The sequence below is a fragment of the Monodelphis domestica genome, chromosome 7 (genome assembly GCF_027887165.1).
Source record: "Monodelphis domestica isolate mMonDom1 chromosome 7, mMonDom1.pri, whole genome shotgun sequence".
Taxonomy (NCBI): domain Eukaryota; kingdom Metazoa; phylum Chordata; class Mammalia; order Didelphimorphia; family Didelphidae; genus Monodelphis; species Monodelphis domestica.
The window spans coordinates 96715185-96727237 of NC_077233.1; the positions used below are offsets into that span (position 1 = coordinate 96715185).

At 43.7% G+C, this 12053-nt stretch overlaps 1 protein-coding gene across 4 annotated transcripts in view; it reads right to left on the reverse strand.

Annotated features, from left to right (window-relative positions):
- Nucleotides 1–12053, reverse strand: part of ALS2CL (ALS2 C-terminal like) — a 57982-nt gene that overhangs the window by 23247 nt on the left and 22682 nt on the right. For all 4 annotated transcript variants that reach the window (XR_470525.3, XM_007499753.3, XM_056805178.1 and 1 more), the window contains exons 4-12: nucleotides 11442–11507; nucleotides 10946–11111; nucleotides 9318–9449; nucleotides 8216–8335; nucleotides 4401–4477; nucleotides 2867–2933; nucleotides 2009–2211; nucleotides 1455–1520; nucleotides 500–598 (exon numbers count right to left, since the gene is read on the reverse strand). Coding sequence is in view for 3 of the 4 variants with exons in the window: in XM_007499753.3 (XP_007499815.2) it covers nucleotides 500–598; nucleotides 1455–1520; nucleotides 2009–2211; nucleotides 2867–2933; nucleotides 4401–4477; nucleotides 8216–8335; nucleotides 9318–9449; nucleotides 10946–11111; nucleotides 11442–11507 (996 nt within the window). In the remaining variant the exon portion in view is untranslated. The remainder of the gene's footprint in view (nucleotides 1–499; nucleotides 599–1454; nucleotides 1521–2008; nucleotides 2212–2866; nucleotides 2934–4400; nucleotides 4478–8215; nucleotides 8336–9317; nucleotides 9450–10945; nucleotides 11112–11441; nucleotides 11508–12053) is intronic.

Sequence of the window (12053 nt, forward strand, 5' to 3'; positions counted from 1 at the left end):
GCTGTAAAATCCACCAAAAGTCACTCCCATCTTCGAGAAAAGCACCTAGAAATAGGATTTAGAGAACCACAGAATGTCATGACTGGGAAAGACCTTAGAGACAATTTAGTCCAGGGGTGCTTAATTTGGTGTACTCACCCCATCCCCTAAGGGATCCATGAACTTGAATGGGAAAAAATTACATATTTGTATTAATATAATTTCCTGGTAGTTTTTGTGCATTAATTTTAAGGAAAGATATATATATATATATACACCACAAAAATGATTAAGAACTCCAGATCTAGTTAGGTCCCTTAATTTTATAGAACCTGGAGATTGTAGATGGAAAACAATTGGAGCAAGTTCTCCAAGTAAATCTGGGGGCAGAACCAGATTTCCTGAATCCAACTTTGGGTGTTTGTTTCATTATATTATGCACAGAGATCCAAACAGTGTCTTTCCCCACTTCTTCTCACCCTGCCCCTTCCTCCCTCCAAGCCCTGGAATCATCACTTACTCACAGATGCCATAGCCCTGCATTTGGCCCTCCCACCAGTGGCATTTGTAACAGTCATACTTGTCTTCAGCTCCATGAGGGACCAGGCGGATCCCAAACCTATGGAATCAAGTCAAAGATGGGGTATGAAGTCTGGTGATCTCGAATTCCTCCTCACTCTAAACCTACTCCTCCTGTCTCCAGGACTACATGCCAGGTTAAACCCCTGGTCCTGTCTACTTCCTGTTTCATGTTCCTCTCCCCTTTCCCATTCAGTTTCTGAAAACTCTTCTCTTATAGAAAGAATTCCTGGATTTGTAAAAAGTGATGGTAATGATGATGATAACACCTATAAATCTAGGAAAACTGGATTGTTAACAAATTTTTTTTGTTTTTGTTTTTAATTCTGATGTTCTGTCTTAGAATCTATACTAAATATCAGTTACAAGGCAGAAAAGTGATAAGGGCTGGGCAACTGGGGTTAAGTGACTTGCCCAGGGTCACACAGCTAGAAAGCATCTGAGGCCATCTCCAGACCTGGTTCTGCCCCAACAGCTTATATTTCTAATGAAAAAATGTATCAATGTATATATGATAGAGAGAGTCCTAGGAAAAAAATTTCATTTTGATTCCCATTCACTTCTACAAAAGATATTCTTCTCTCTCTCCGTCTCTTTCTCTCTCTCTCTCCCCCCACCCTGTCTTTTTTCTCCCTTCCTCCCTCTCTCTCTCCCTCTCTCTCTGTCTCTCTCTCCCTCTGTCTGTCTGTCTGTCTGTCTGTCTCTCTCTCTCTCTTCCTTCACCCCCCTCTACATCCACAGCACAGTTAGTCCATCTTCCTCTGGTCCTCCTCCCCATGTGGTCTCAAGATGCAGGCGTCCAATTTATGCCTTCCTTGCCTGAGTTGTCCTTGAGGCAGTCCCCTAGGCTACCTTGCCCTAGTTGTTGTCACCCTTCTCATCCAACTTGACCTTACCCATGCTCCAAGCCTTGGTGGAAATCACCCACATGATTTCTTCCATCTGGCCACTTCAAGGTACCCCTGCAACATAGACAAGCAAAACTTAAAGGCAGTTTGACGGGAGTGCTCAGTGCCAGGGACAAGCAAGTGGGCAGAATCATGTCTTGGCCCCTTCATTTGTTCCTCAACTCCTCCCAATAGCAGTGGCCTGTTCCTAGTGTCACGGACAAGGGGATGGGAAGCAAAGAGAACCATGGATGAAAATGACTCTGATTTTCAGGTTTCCAATATGGTAAAATTACTAGCTGCCATTTACACAGAGCCCTGCAATTTAGACAGCTCACAGTGCAAAAGAAGACAAGGTCCTAAAAATGGAAGCTGTTCCAAAGTAGAAGGGGTAGGCTCCTCCTCCTTAGAAGTCAGAAACTGGTCCGACACTAGGTTGAGTATGTCCCATTGAGGATTCCTTCTGTGCACTACTTGGACTAGCTGAGTGCTAAGGTCCCTCCATCCCTCCCAGCATCCCCAAGGAACCAGAACTCTCTCTCCTCCCCCCCACCCCCACTCACTTTCCATGGGGCTTCCCCCAGAACCAATTGCCATCATAGGTTGCAAGACGGAACCGGTCCACAGTTTGAAAAGTGTAGAGGCAGTATCGGGCAGCTGGAGGTTCAATCCCCTCCTGATTCTGGTCTTGCTCCAGCCCAGGGATAGCCTTCTTTCCACTCAGTGCCTGGCAGATGGCCTGGCTCACCTTAGACAGCCAGCAAGCCTGTAGAAGCAAAGCCAGGATAAGCATTTCAAAGGTTTTGGGAGGGTTGGAAGGAAGCTGGGAAGGTAAAGTCATCAGACTCCTTTCATTCATCACTCCTAAATGGTCACCTCTATAAGGAATCCTTCCTGGATTGGGCAAATTAGAGATGAAAGTCTCAGTGCTTTTCTCTGTGTCTTTAGGGCTCCTGGGTAGTGGAGTGTATAGAGAATTGAACTAGGAATTAAGGATATCAGAGTTTGGGGGCAGCTGGATAGCTCAGTGGATTGAGAGCCAGGTCTAGAGATGGGAGGTCCTAGGTTCAAATCTGAACTCAGATACTTCCCAGCCTTACTGCTCTTCTGTCTTGGAGCTAATGCACAGTATTGATTCTAAGCCAGAAGGTAAGGCTTTAAAAAAATTTTTTTTTAATTAAAAAAAAAGAAAAAACTATATAAAGAAACAGTGTGGCTGTGTGAGTCACTCCCATTGCTAGGGATATGGCTCTGAGCAAACTTCTTTCTGTCCAAGAGACTAATAGATATCTCTGGCTCTTCAAGATAACTCAACTAAAGGGGGAAGAGAACTATGGGCTTTATAGCTGAGTGTAGAGGATGCTCGTGGTTCACTGAGGTGGCCCTCTGCTCTCCTAGGCTCAGCTTCCCTCCCTACTCACCTGGCCCTGGGCATCCTTAGCAGAGAGACAGAACTCTTCTTCAGGTGTGATGACATGAAACCCATGCCTGGAAGGACAGAAGTTACAATAAGGAGCGCATAACGATCCAAAAGTATCCAACTAGTGTAGTAGGATGAAAACTGGACTCAACTTTCCCTCTCAGAATTTTTATTGGGCAATCAGGAGTGCCAGGCCTGGAATCAGGAAGACTCATCTTCCTGAGAGCAAATTTGGCCAAAGACACCAGCTGTGTGACCCTGGGAAAGTCACTTAACCCTGTTTGCCTCAATATCCTCCTCTGTAAAATTATCTGGAGAAGGAAATGGCAAAGGACTCCAATATCTTTAAAAAACAAACAAACAAAAAAACAACCCAAAATAGATGGGATCACAAAGAGTTGGACATGACTGAAAAATGAATGAAAATTATTTGTATTAAATGCTTTTTGGGTCACTGTGGCATACAAAGGCCAAAAAAACAGTATCTGTTCTCGAGGAGCTCACAATGTAACTGGTGTGGGTTGACAGCGGGCAGTGTGGTTGACAGAGGTTTGGGACCCTCAGAATCTTACATTTCTCACTAATTCACTCTATTTAAACATCAACTACAAAACCTGTAGTTTCAGCGTTAGTCAAGCATGAATTGTAGATTGTTCAATTAATTATCCATTCAGTGTACTGAATCTGTAACATTCTATACTAGGTATCAGCTTTGTGTTCTTAGAAATAATTCATTACCTCTAGTGGTCCTCCAATGTACCGCCTTCCCCCTCGCCCCATGTTCCCACTCTAGAAGGGCAACAGACCTCTCCCTCCTTGACAAATGATGACAGCGTGAACAATGGAGGAACATGGAACCTGCACATGCTCCTTACTCCCTTTGGCAACAAACCCCAAAATGCAGCTCCACCTGAGTTTGGAAAGGACGATGCGAAGCTACCAGACCCCAATAAGGATGCCAACCCTGATCCACAGGGTGCAGAAGCTCTCCCTGTACAATGGAAGCTGCCACCCTATAGGAGCTGCTACTCCATACTATCAGCTCCAAAGAGGCTATTCTAGTAGCCCCTGGGCTTGTCCATCAGCCCTAAGGCTACCTGATTAGCCCCCAGACTACACCACCCAAAACTACCACTTCTTCAATTAAAATTCTTTTCCTACTTCTGGACTGAACAGTTTCCTGTTCTTGGGCTGAGACCCTGCTTCACACTTGGGTGGGTTTCTCCCACATCATCATCGAGGGACACACAGTGAACAGCTCCGTAAAAGCAAGTTGCATATGGGCTCAATTAGGAGTAGTCTCAGAGGGAAGACACTAAGATTAAGGGAGTGGGAAAGGCCCCTTCTGCAGAAGATGGGCTAGCAGAGATTTAAAGGAAGTCAGGGACTCGAGTGACAGAGATGAGGAAGGAGAGCATCCTGAGCCGTGGGGCAGCCAATGAAAAGTTCCTTCCTAAGAAAGGAAGAAAAGAGATGGAGGAAACTGACTGACTCTCACCTCACACACCCTTTCCTTGTATTCCCTATTCACTCACCCGCTGGAGATCTGCTTCTCATTCATCCTGGCTTCCACCCAGACCAGCTTCAGGTCAAATGTCTGAAAGCTGTGACCCTGAAAGAGCAAGAGGTGACCCCATTGACCAGCAGCACATGCCCAGAGCCCAGCTATAAGGAGATAAAAGTGTATCTGTGAAGCGTTATTCTCCAACTGGCTTTTAACTTTTTTACAAATTCTTCTCTTAAATTCAAAGGAAGCTTAACATATTGGGATAAAAGAACTCTGGTCTTGGGTTAGGAAACCTGGACTATATAGTTCAGACTCTGCCACTGATAAGCCATGGCCTGATGGCAAGTGACTTAATTTCTCCAGCCCTCAGTTTCCCTGTCTGTGGAATGGAGGGATCAAGGAAGCACAAATCATTGGGTTAAGAGCCAAAGCTACCGAGATCCAAGCCCCAGCTACAGCCCAGAATATCTGCATGACCTTGGCTGCTACGACTTGGCTTTCAGGCAACCTTATGAGTAATCCCTTGCCCCAATCCTTGAGGATGTACAACTTCTGTTCTAATCTAGCCAGATATGCTATGTATATGTATACCAATAATCCTTATACATAGGAACATGTGACAAGGACCCCTAACTGATATATAAGGAGCCCTGCAGGCTATATATTGACTTAGAAAATCGTGTCTTTTTATTTATGTATATATATATATATATATATATATATATATATATAATATATCATTTATATTATTTATTGTGTAAAATATTAACCAATTACATTTTAATCTGACCCCAGCTGGTCTTAGGAACATTGCATGCTGAATATGTGGCATCCCTGGTCCAGGACACTGAAAGGTTATCACTTGGAGGCAGCTATGTGACTCAGAGAGTCAGGCCTAGAGGAGGGAGGTCCTGGGTTCAAAACTGGCCTCAGACAATTCCTAGCTCTGTGATTCAAGGCAAGTCATCACCTTCATTGCCTAGCCCATACCACTCTTCTGCCTTGGAACCTGTACATACTATTGATTCTAAGAGAAGGTAAGGGTTTAAAAAAAAAGGTTATGACCTGGGGGAAACTGGGTGGCCCAGTGGCTAGAGAGCCAAGCCTAGAGAAAGGAGGTCCTGGGTTTAAATCTGTCTTCATACTCTACCTAGCTGTGTGACCTGGGCAAGTTTATTAACCCCCACTGCCTAGCTTTTACCACTCTTCTACCTTAGACACAATACACAGTATTGATTCTAAGATGGAAGGTAAGGGTCTAAAAAGGAAGAAAAAAGGTCATGACTTGCCCAAAGTCACTTAGACAGTGAGTATCAAAGGTGAGACTTAAACACAAATCCTTTTACATGAAGGCAGGTTATTTATCCATTAAATATCAGGTTGATTCTTTAAAAGATATTATTTTATTATCACCACTGCAATTAGAGAAACTTCTCCATAAAGCATTCAAATCCAGTTCTTTCCTGACCACAAGTCCAATATTGTTCCCACTGAATCACATCAAACATCCCTCATGCATGATGCTTTGTATAAATGAGGAAGGAAAGGGGAAGCAGGTGGAAACAAGTCTAAATGAAAGAAATTGATCTTATTCCAAAAGAGAACCAGGAGGAAATGCAGCCAAAGAAGTCAGAGAACAGATAAAAGTGAGAGCCCTGAAAAACTATAAGCAGAGATTCTTTCATTTGACCACTAAATAAGCAAGAATGAGATTAAAGGTTTTCTTGACAACTGTGATTGAGAACAGATGAAGTTTAGTATAATTTTTTTAAAAAGAAATTAAGTTTCAGCTGAGTTTAGTAAAAAAAAAATTAAATACTTAACAGTTTAGTAAAAAAAAAATGACATGTCTATTTCATAAACTTAGAGAATGTTAATGTTAAGTCTAGGAAGAGCCTTTGAACGAAGACCATTAAAACTGAAAGAACTGTGAAGGATCTTAGAACAAAGTTGTTGCTTGTCCTTTGTTTGAAGAGGACTGAAAAAATCATAGGGTAATGCCTTGACCTGCAGTGAATTGGATTTGAGAGGGAGAGTTTGCAGTCATCTGCCTCATTCTCTACCATCTCTACCAGTCATCCAAATCCAGCGGCAAAACAAAAGTCAAGATGACTGATAATGGTACCTAATGCTTTGGATGAACTTGGCAACCAAGCTTTAAGCACTTCACAGCACCTGCTTCAGCCATCTTCATGCTCATTGGAACAAATTGTTCTCATCCACTCATTCTGCCAAAGGAAGTCTTCACAAGCTTGGAGTAGACATCCCTGTTAACTCACCAATGGATCCGAGGCCCAACGGTTACCCTCAGTCAGATTTAGCCCACCTGTTGAGATGGTTTTACTGTACACATGACAGTTTCTTGGAGCCACAGGTGAAAGATGGGTGAAAAAGGTGGACACCAAAGGTAAATGAGCAGCCCTGAAGAGGATTGGGCAAGCCCTCAAACCAGTGGTGCTAGTCCTTTTTGAACACCCCATATACAACCAAAGGAGAGACTTAGGAAGCAGTTGAGAACCCTGGCTCCTGACCCTGGACCCCATCTCACCACTTTATAAGGAAGAATCTAAAGCACTTGGATATGTATATTCTTCTTCAAGAATCTTCTCTGGATTGACCCATGCCCAGAATACAGAAAAATCTAGAAAGATCTGCAAGAACGGATGCAGAGCAAAATAAGCAGAACCAGGAGAACATTGTACACAATTACAGCATTATTGGAAAATGATTATCTGTGAAAACTTGACTACTCTCTGCAATGCAGTGATCTGGGACAATCCTGAAAGACTTATGATGGGAAATGCCTCCAGAGAAAGAAGTATTGGAGTCATCTTTCACATCAATGTATTTATGGTTGGATTTTAAGGTTTGGGTTATGTATGACTTTGCTCTTACAGCAATGACCAATTTGAAAGTATGTTTTGCATGACAATAAAAATAAAATTTTAAATTAAAAAAGGAGGAAGAAGACCAAATCAACATTCCCAGATTGCATGATGAACACATTAGAAACTTGAGGGGGAAATGTGAGAAACAGAAAATAATTAATAAAATTTTATTTTAAAACTTTTTCAGAAATACTTGCCATCTTAGAATCTCTTGTTCCCTTCAAGTCTCTGCTCAAGCAATACCTTCTACATGAAGACTTTCTTTCACCTATAAGTGTTTTCTCCACAAAAATGTACCTAGTTATCTCTCTTTATATGGTATATATATATATATATATGGTATCTCTCCTTATAGAATATAAGTTTCCTGAGAGAAGAACCTGTTTTTATCTTTATATTCCTAGTATTTTATCCAGTTATTAGTTGGCACATAGTAAGACTTAGTAAGTGCTTATTGATTAATTAATTAGAACATACAAGGAAGCTCAGTGGTTCAATGGATAGTGAGGCAGGCCTTGAGATGGGCAGGCCCTGGATTCAAATTTGGCCTCAGATACTTCTTAGCTGGGTGACTATGAGCAAGTCACTTCATCCCAATTGCCTAGCCCTTACTGCTCTTCTGCCTTGGAACCAATACTTAGTATTGATTCTAAAATTGAAGATAAGGGTTAAAAAAAAAAAGACAAAAATGTCCTTAGCACTCTTCAGCCTTGGAACTGATATTTACAGATAAAGAAAATAAAGTAACAAGAGGCAGGATTTGAATTCAAGTATTCTAAAGAGATGCCCAGTGCTCTTACCATGCGCCATACTTCTGCTGGCATGGGGTAACTGCCCATGTCTTTTCAGGACAGGGGTTGGACCCTTATCCCTAAATCCTCCCTACACCTTCTCTGAAAAGACTACCCTGCCCCATACTCAGTCCTGGGACTATTCCATTTGTCTCTTTTCTCACCTGCACTAGAACAAGAACATCATTGAAAAGGAGGACTCGGTCAGCTCGGACTGGGCTGGCCACCACTGGCACCTTCTGGCTGTCCTGAAGCAGTCGCCGATCTGCTGAGCACAGAGCATCCTAGAGAAGACAGGGGAAAGGGGTTGGGAACAGGAATGATGGGAAGGGAATTCAATGAAACTCAGAAGCAATCCTTAGCTCTCTTTCCCTCTCATTCCCATCCGCCAAGAAACTAAGCCTTCCTCTTCCATTAGGGCAAAAATGAACTTTGGAAGTGGTTAAAATTGCAGCTAGAAGGGTCTGCAGTAGACAATGAGAGTTCTCGGTCAATAAAGCCTGACGGACAATTTGTCTAAGCTTGTAAGCTTTTTGACATCCTGTCTGGTATGTTTTTTATTGCCTGCTTTTAGGAAGAAAATACTTTACCGTAATAATGCAAAAACATTGCAAGAGGGTTAACCTCCATTAATAATTAAGTTAAGTGGCTTTAGAATCATCAAATGTGAGAGCTAGGAGGGCATCCTAGAACGAAGGAGATAGAGTTTCAAAGCTGAGATGGGTTTTAGAAGACAGGACGTGGAATGTTTAGGGCCAAAAGAATCTTATAAGGAAGGGCATACAGAGGTTCTTGGAAGCCACGCTTTAGAATATCGGAGCCAAAAGAGGACATAAGGAGAGGGGGGAGCTGGAAAAACCCCTTCATTTGTGAAGGAGGAAACTGAGACCTGCATAAGAGGAACTTGCCCCAAATCCTAGAGTTAGAAGCATAATTAGGACTACAGACGCGGTGTTCTTTTCACTATATTCCACCACACTGTGAATCGCTAGGTGAATTGGCTTGAAGGTGATTTGGGTTGTTCCCAACATAAGAAAAGAGAGACTTCTCAGAAGAGCAAGTTAAAATCAAAGCCTCCCCAAGCTCAAAGTCATCAAGGGTAACCCGTCATTCATTTCACTCAGCTCCTGCTTTTATCCATTTCCAGACTAGGAAAGTTTACTAGTGGGCTTTAGGACCTTGGGAAAGGACTCTCTATCCCCACCAGGTCTTTAAGACTTAAAACCTCCCAAAGTAGAAGGCTGGACACACCCCGAGAAGACTCACCACCAGCCGGTTGCCCAGGGTCTCCCACAGGCCCTGGGTGGCCGAGGCTTCACCCAGAGCCTGTCTGATGAAGGACTGAAGAGTCACAAAGCGGTCAGCAGCCTGGATAGCCATCTCCCTGGCAGGATGATGCTAATAGAAGGAAGAGCAAGTGAGGGACAGCTGGCATTTCTGAGGTCCAGGGCATAGCCTCAGCCTTAGGAGAGCCAAGTACTTACACCCTGACTGAGATATCAGGTCAGCAGAAGACATGAAAGCTGCTGTCTTTGAGTAATAGCCATAGTAACAGCTGGCATTTATGTAGTGCCTTAAGGTATTTCATTTTGTCTTCATACAAGAAGCCTAAAGGGGCAGCTAGGTGGCTCACTGAATTGAGAATGGAGATGGGAGATCCCAGGTTCAAATCTGGCCTCAGACCTTTACTAGCTATGTGACCCTGGGCAAGACACTTAACCCCTATTGCCTCTGCATTGCTGCTTTTCTGCAGCATTGATTCTAAGACAGAAGGTAACGGTTAAAAAAAAAAAAAGAACTCTATAAAGTGGGTGCTATTATTATCTCTATTTTAGAGATGAGGAAACTGAGGCTGAAAAAGGTTAAGTGACTTGACCAGGTTTAGACACCTGGTCTAAATGGGATTTAAACTCAGATCTTCTTTCCTCCAAGTCCATAGTCTTACCACCTTAGCTGCCTCAGTATTTATGAGGTTGTCATGTGAAAAAGAGTTTTGATTTATTCTGCTTGGTCCCAGAGGATAGAACTGGCACCAATGGCTAAAAATTATAGAGAAGAGATTTCAACTTTAAACAAGGAAGAATCTTCTAGCAATTAGAGCTGTCCAAAAGTGGAATCGCTTGCCTCATTGACTTCCCAAGCCCTGGAGATCTTCCAGAGGCTAGATGACCATTTGTCAGGGATATAGTGTAAGAGGGGATTTCTGCTCAGATACATATCAGAAAAAACAGCCCCTGAAACTCCGTCAGGTTTGGGGATGGGGAGATTCTGTGATTCTATGACACAACATATATCAGACCTCCCTAGACTTCGTAGCACAGCCAGAAGTGGAACCCAATCTCTTGGGTTCTGATCTGAAAGATATAAAAGTCCCTAGACTATCTCTTCTCTCCTCCTGCACCCCCCAAGTCACTTTGTTCAGGAAGGCTTTCTCCATTCAAAAACGCATCTCATTTAGAGCAGGAAGAAGCTAGAGCTGACTGATTACTCCTTTGCTCTGAACTTTTAACTATACACTCTGTCTCCAAGTCCAGGGCTCCTAGTAGTTCTAGGTCCTATACTGATGTAGGTTTTTTTGGTCTGGGGCAAAGTTTGATTTTCCCCATTTACATGTAAAAACAATTTTTGGCGTTCATTTTCCAACATTTTGAGATCCACATTCTCTCCATCCTTTCCTCTTCCCCCACTCGTAGACAATAAGCAATTTGCTATTGGCTATATTGTGTAAGTTCTAATGTTGTTATTGCTAAATGGCTCTGTGCTTTTCTCCTTTTATTTTTGTGGTCCTGTGTGTTCCCTGTGGGCAGGAGATCTGTGTGCTCCATCAGAATAGGGGATCTTTGAGAGCAGAGGCTCTATCTGTTCAGCCCAGGGGCTCCCCTCCCAGGAAATACCTCACCAACAGCATCTCCGAGTCTCAGCAAGATAAGGACGTACTGCTGCACGTGATCTGTGAGAGGCTGGCAGAGGACTTGAGGCAGGGCAGCTGCCCCCGAAGTCTCCAAGGTCACATTGGTCAGGAACTGCTTCAGTGCCTTCCTCTGGCTCCTCCAAAATTCACTGTCATTCCATGACCCCAGAGAAGAAAGGAAGCCCACAGTGGAGCCCCTTTCTTTTACCTTCTCCCTCTCTAATCTTGAGTCTCTAGGTGGCAGATTCAGAATTTGAACCCAGCTCCTGAAACTCCAAATCCAACAGTTTCTCCATTCTATGAGAATGTCCCCATATATAAGCATATAAACAAGCTTTTCAGTCCACTTATGAATGGCCCAAGGCTGGCCTAGGTTCAGCTGTGAGTCCTAGGCTGCCTCCAAGGAGCTATGGCCACTCAATCCAGCATTCAATGCCTCTCCCCATGCCCCAACCTGAAGACCCCCACATTTCACTCACCTTTTTTTCCTGGTAGCCTTCTGAAAGGTCTGCACCACCACACAGCTGGTATAGATCACAAAATACCTGTGGGGAGCAGGGTTATGAGATGCCACGTGAATGACATCCATGTTCTCTGTGCCCAGTCAGGATCTCCCTACCCAAATCCCTCCTCTTCCCACCCCCCACTGGACTCATAGCCAGTTAGTCTAGGCATGTCTCTGTTCATCATTCAAGGCCCCCTCCTTCAGAAAGCCCTCCGGGCCACGGCCCACAGCCCAGAGTCACTTTTCCCATAGCCCTAGCTGGGCCACGTGGCCCAGAGCAAACACAGATGATGCACCTTCTTCTGCTGGCTTTTTTCCCCCTATTTCTATTTTTTTTTGTTCTTTTCCTCTTTCTAATCTGTCTTGTCTTATCTAATGTTCCCTCTGCCTTATCTCCCAGCAGGCTAGCAGCTTCAGAGAATAGGGCCCACATATCTCCTCCTCCTCTTCCCCAGCCCTTCCCCACAATACAGCCCATCCAAGTGCCTCCAGACATCACCTCCAGGAGAGCTTTACCTCGTCCTGCTATCACAGGGTGCTGTTAACCCAGGGTCCAGGAGCTTTCGAGCTATTTTTTAAGAATTTA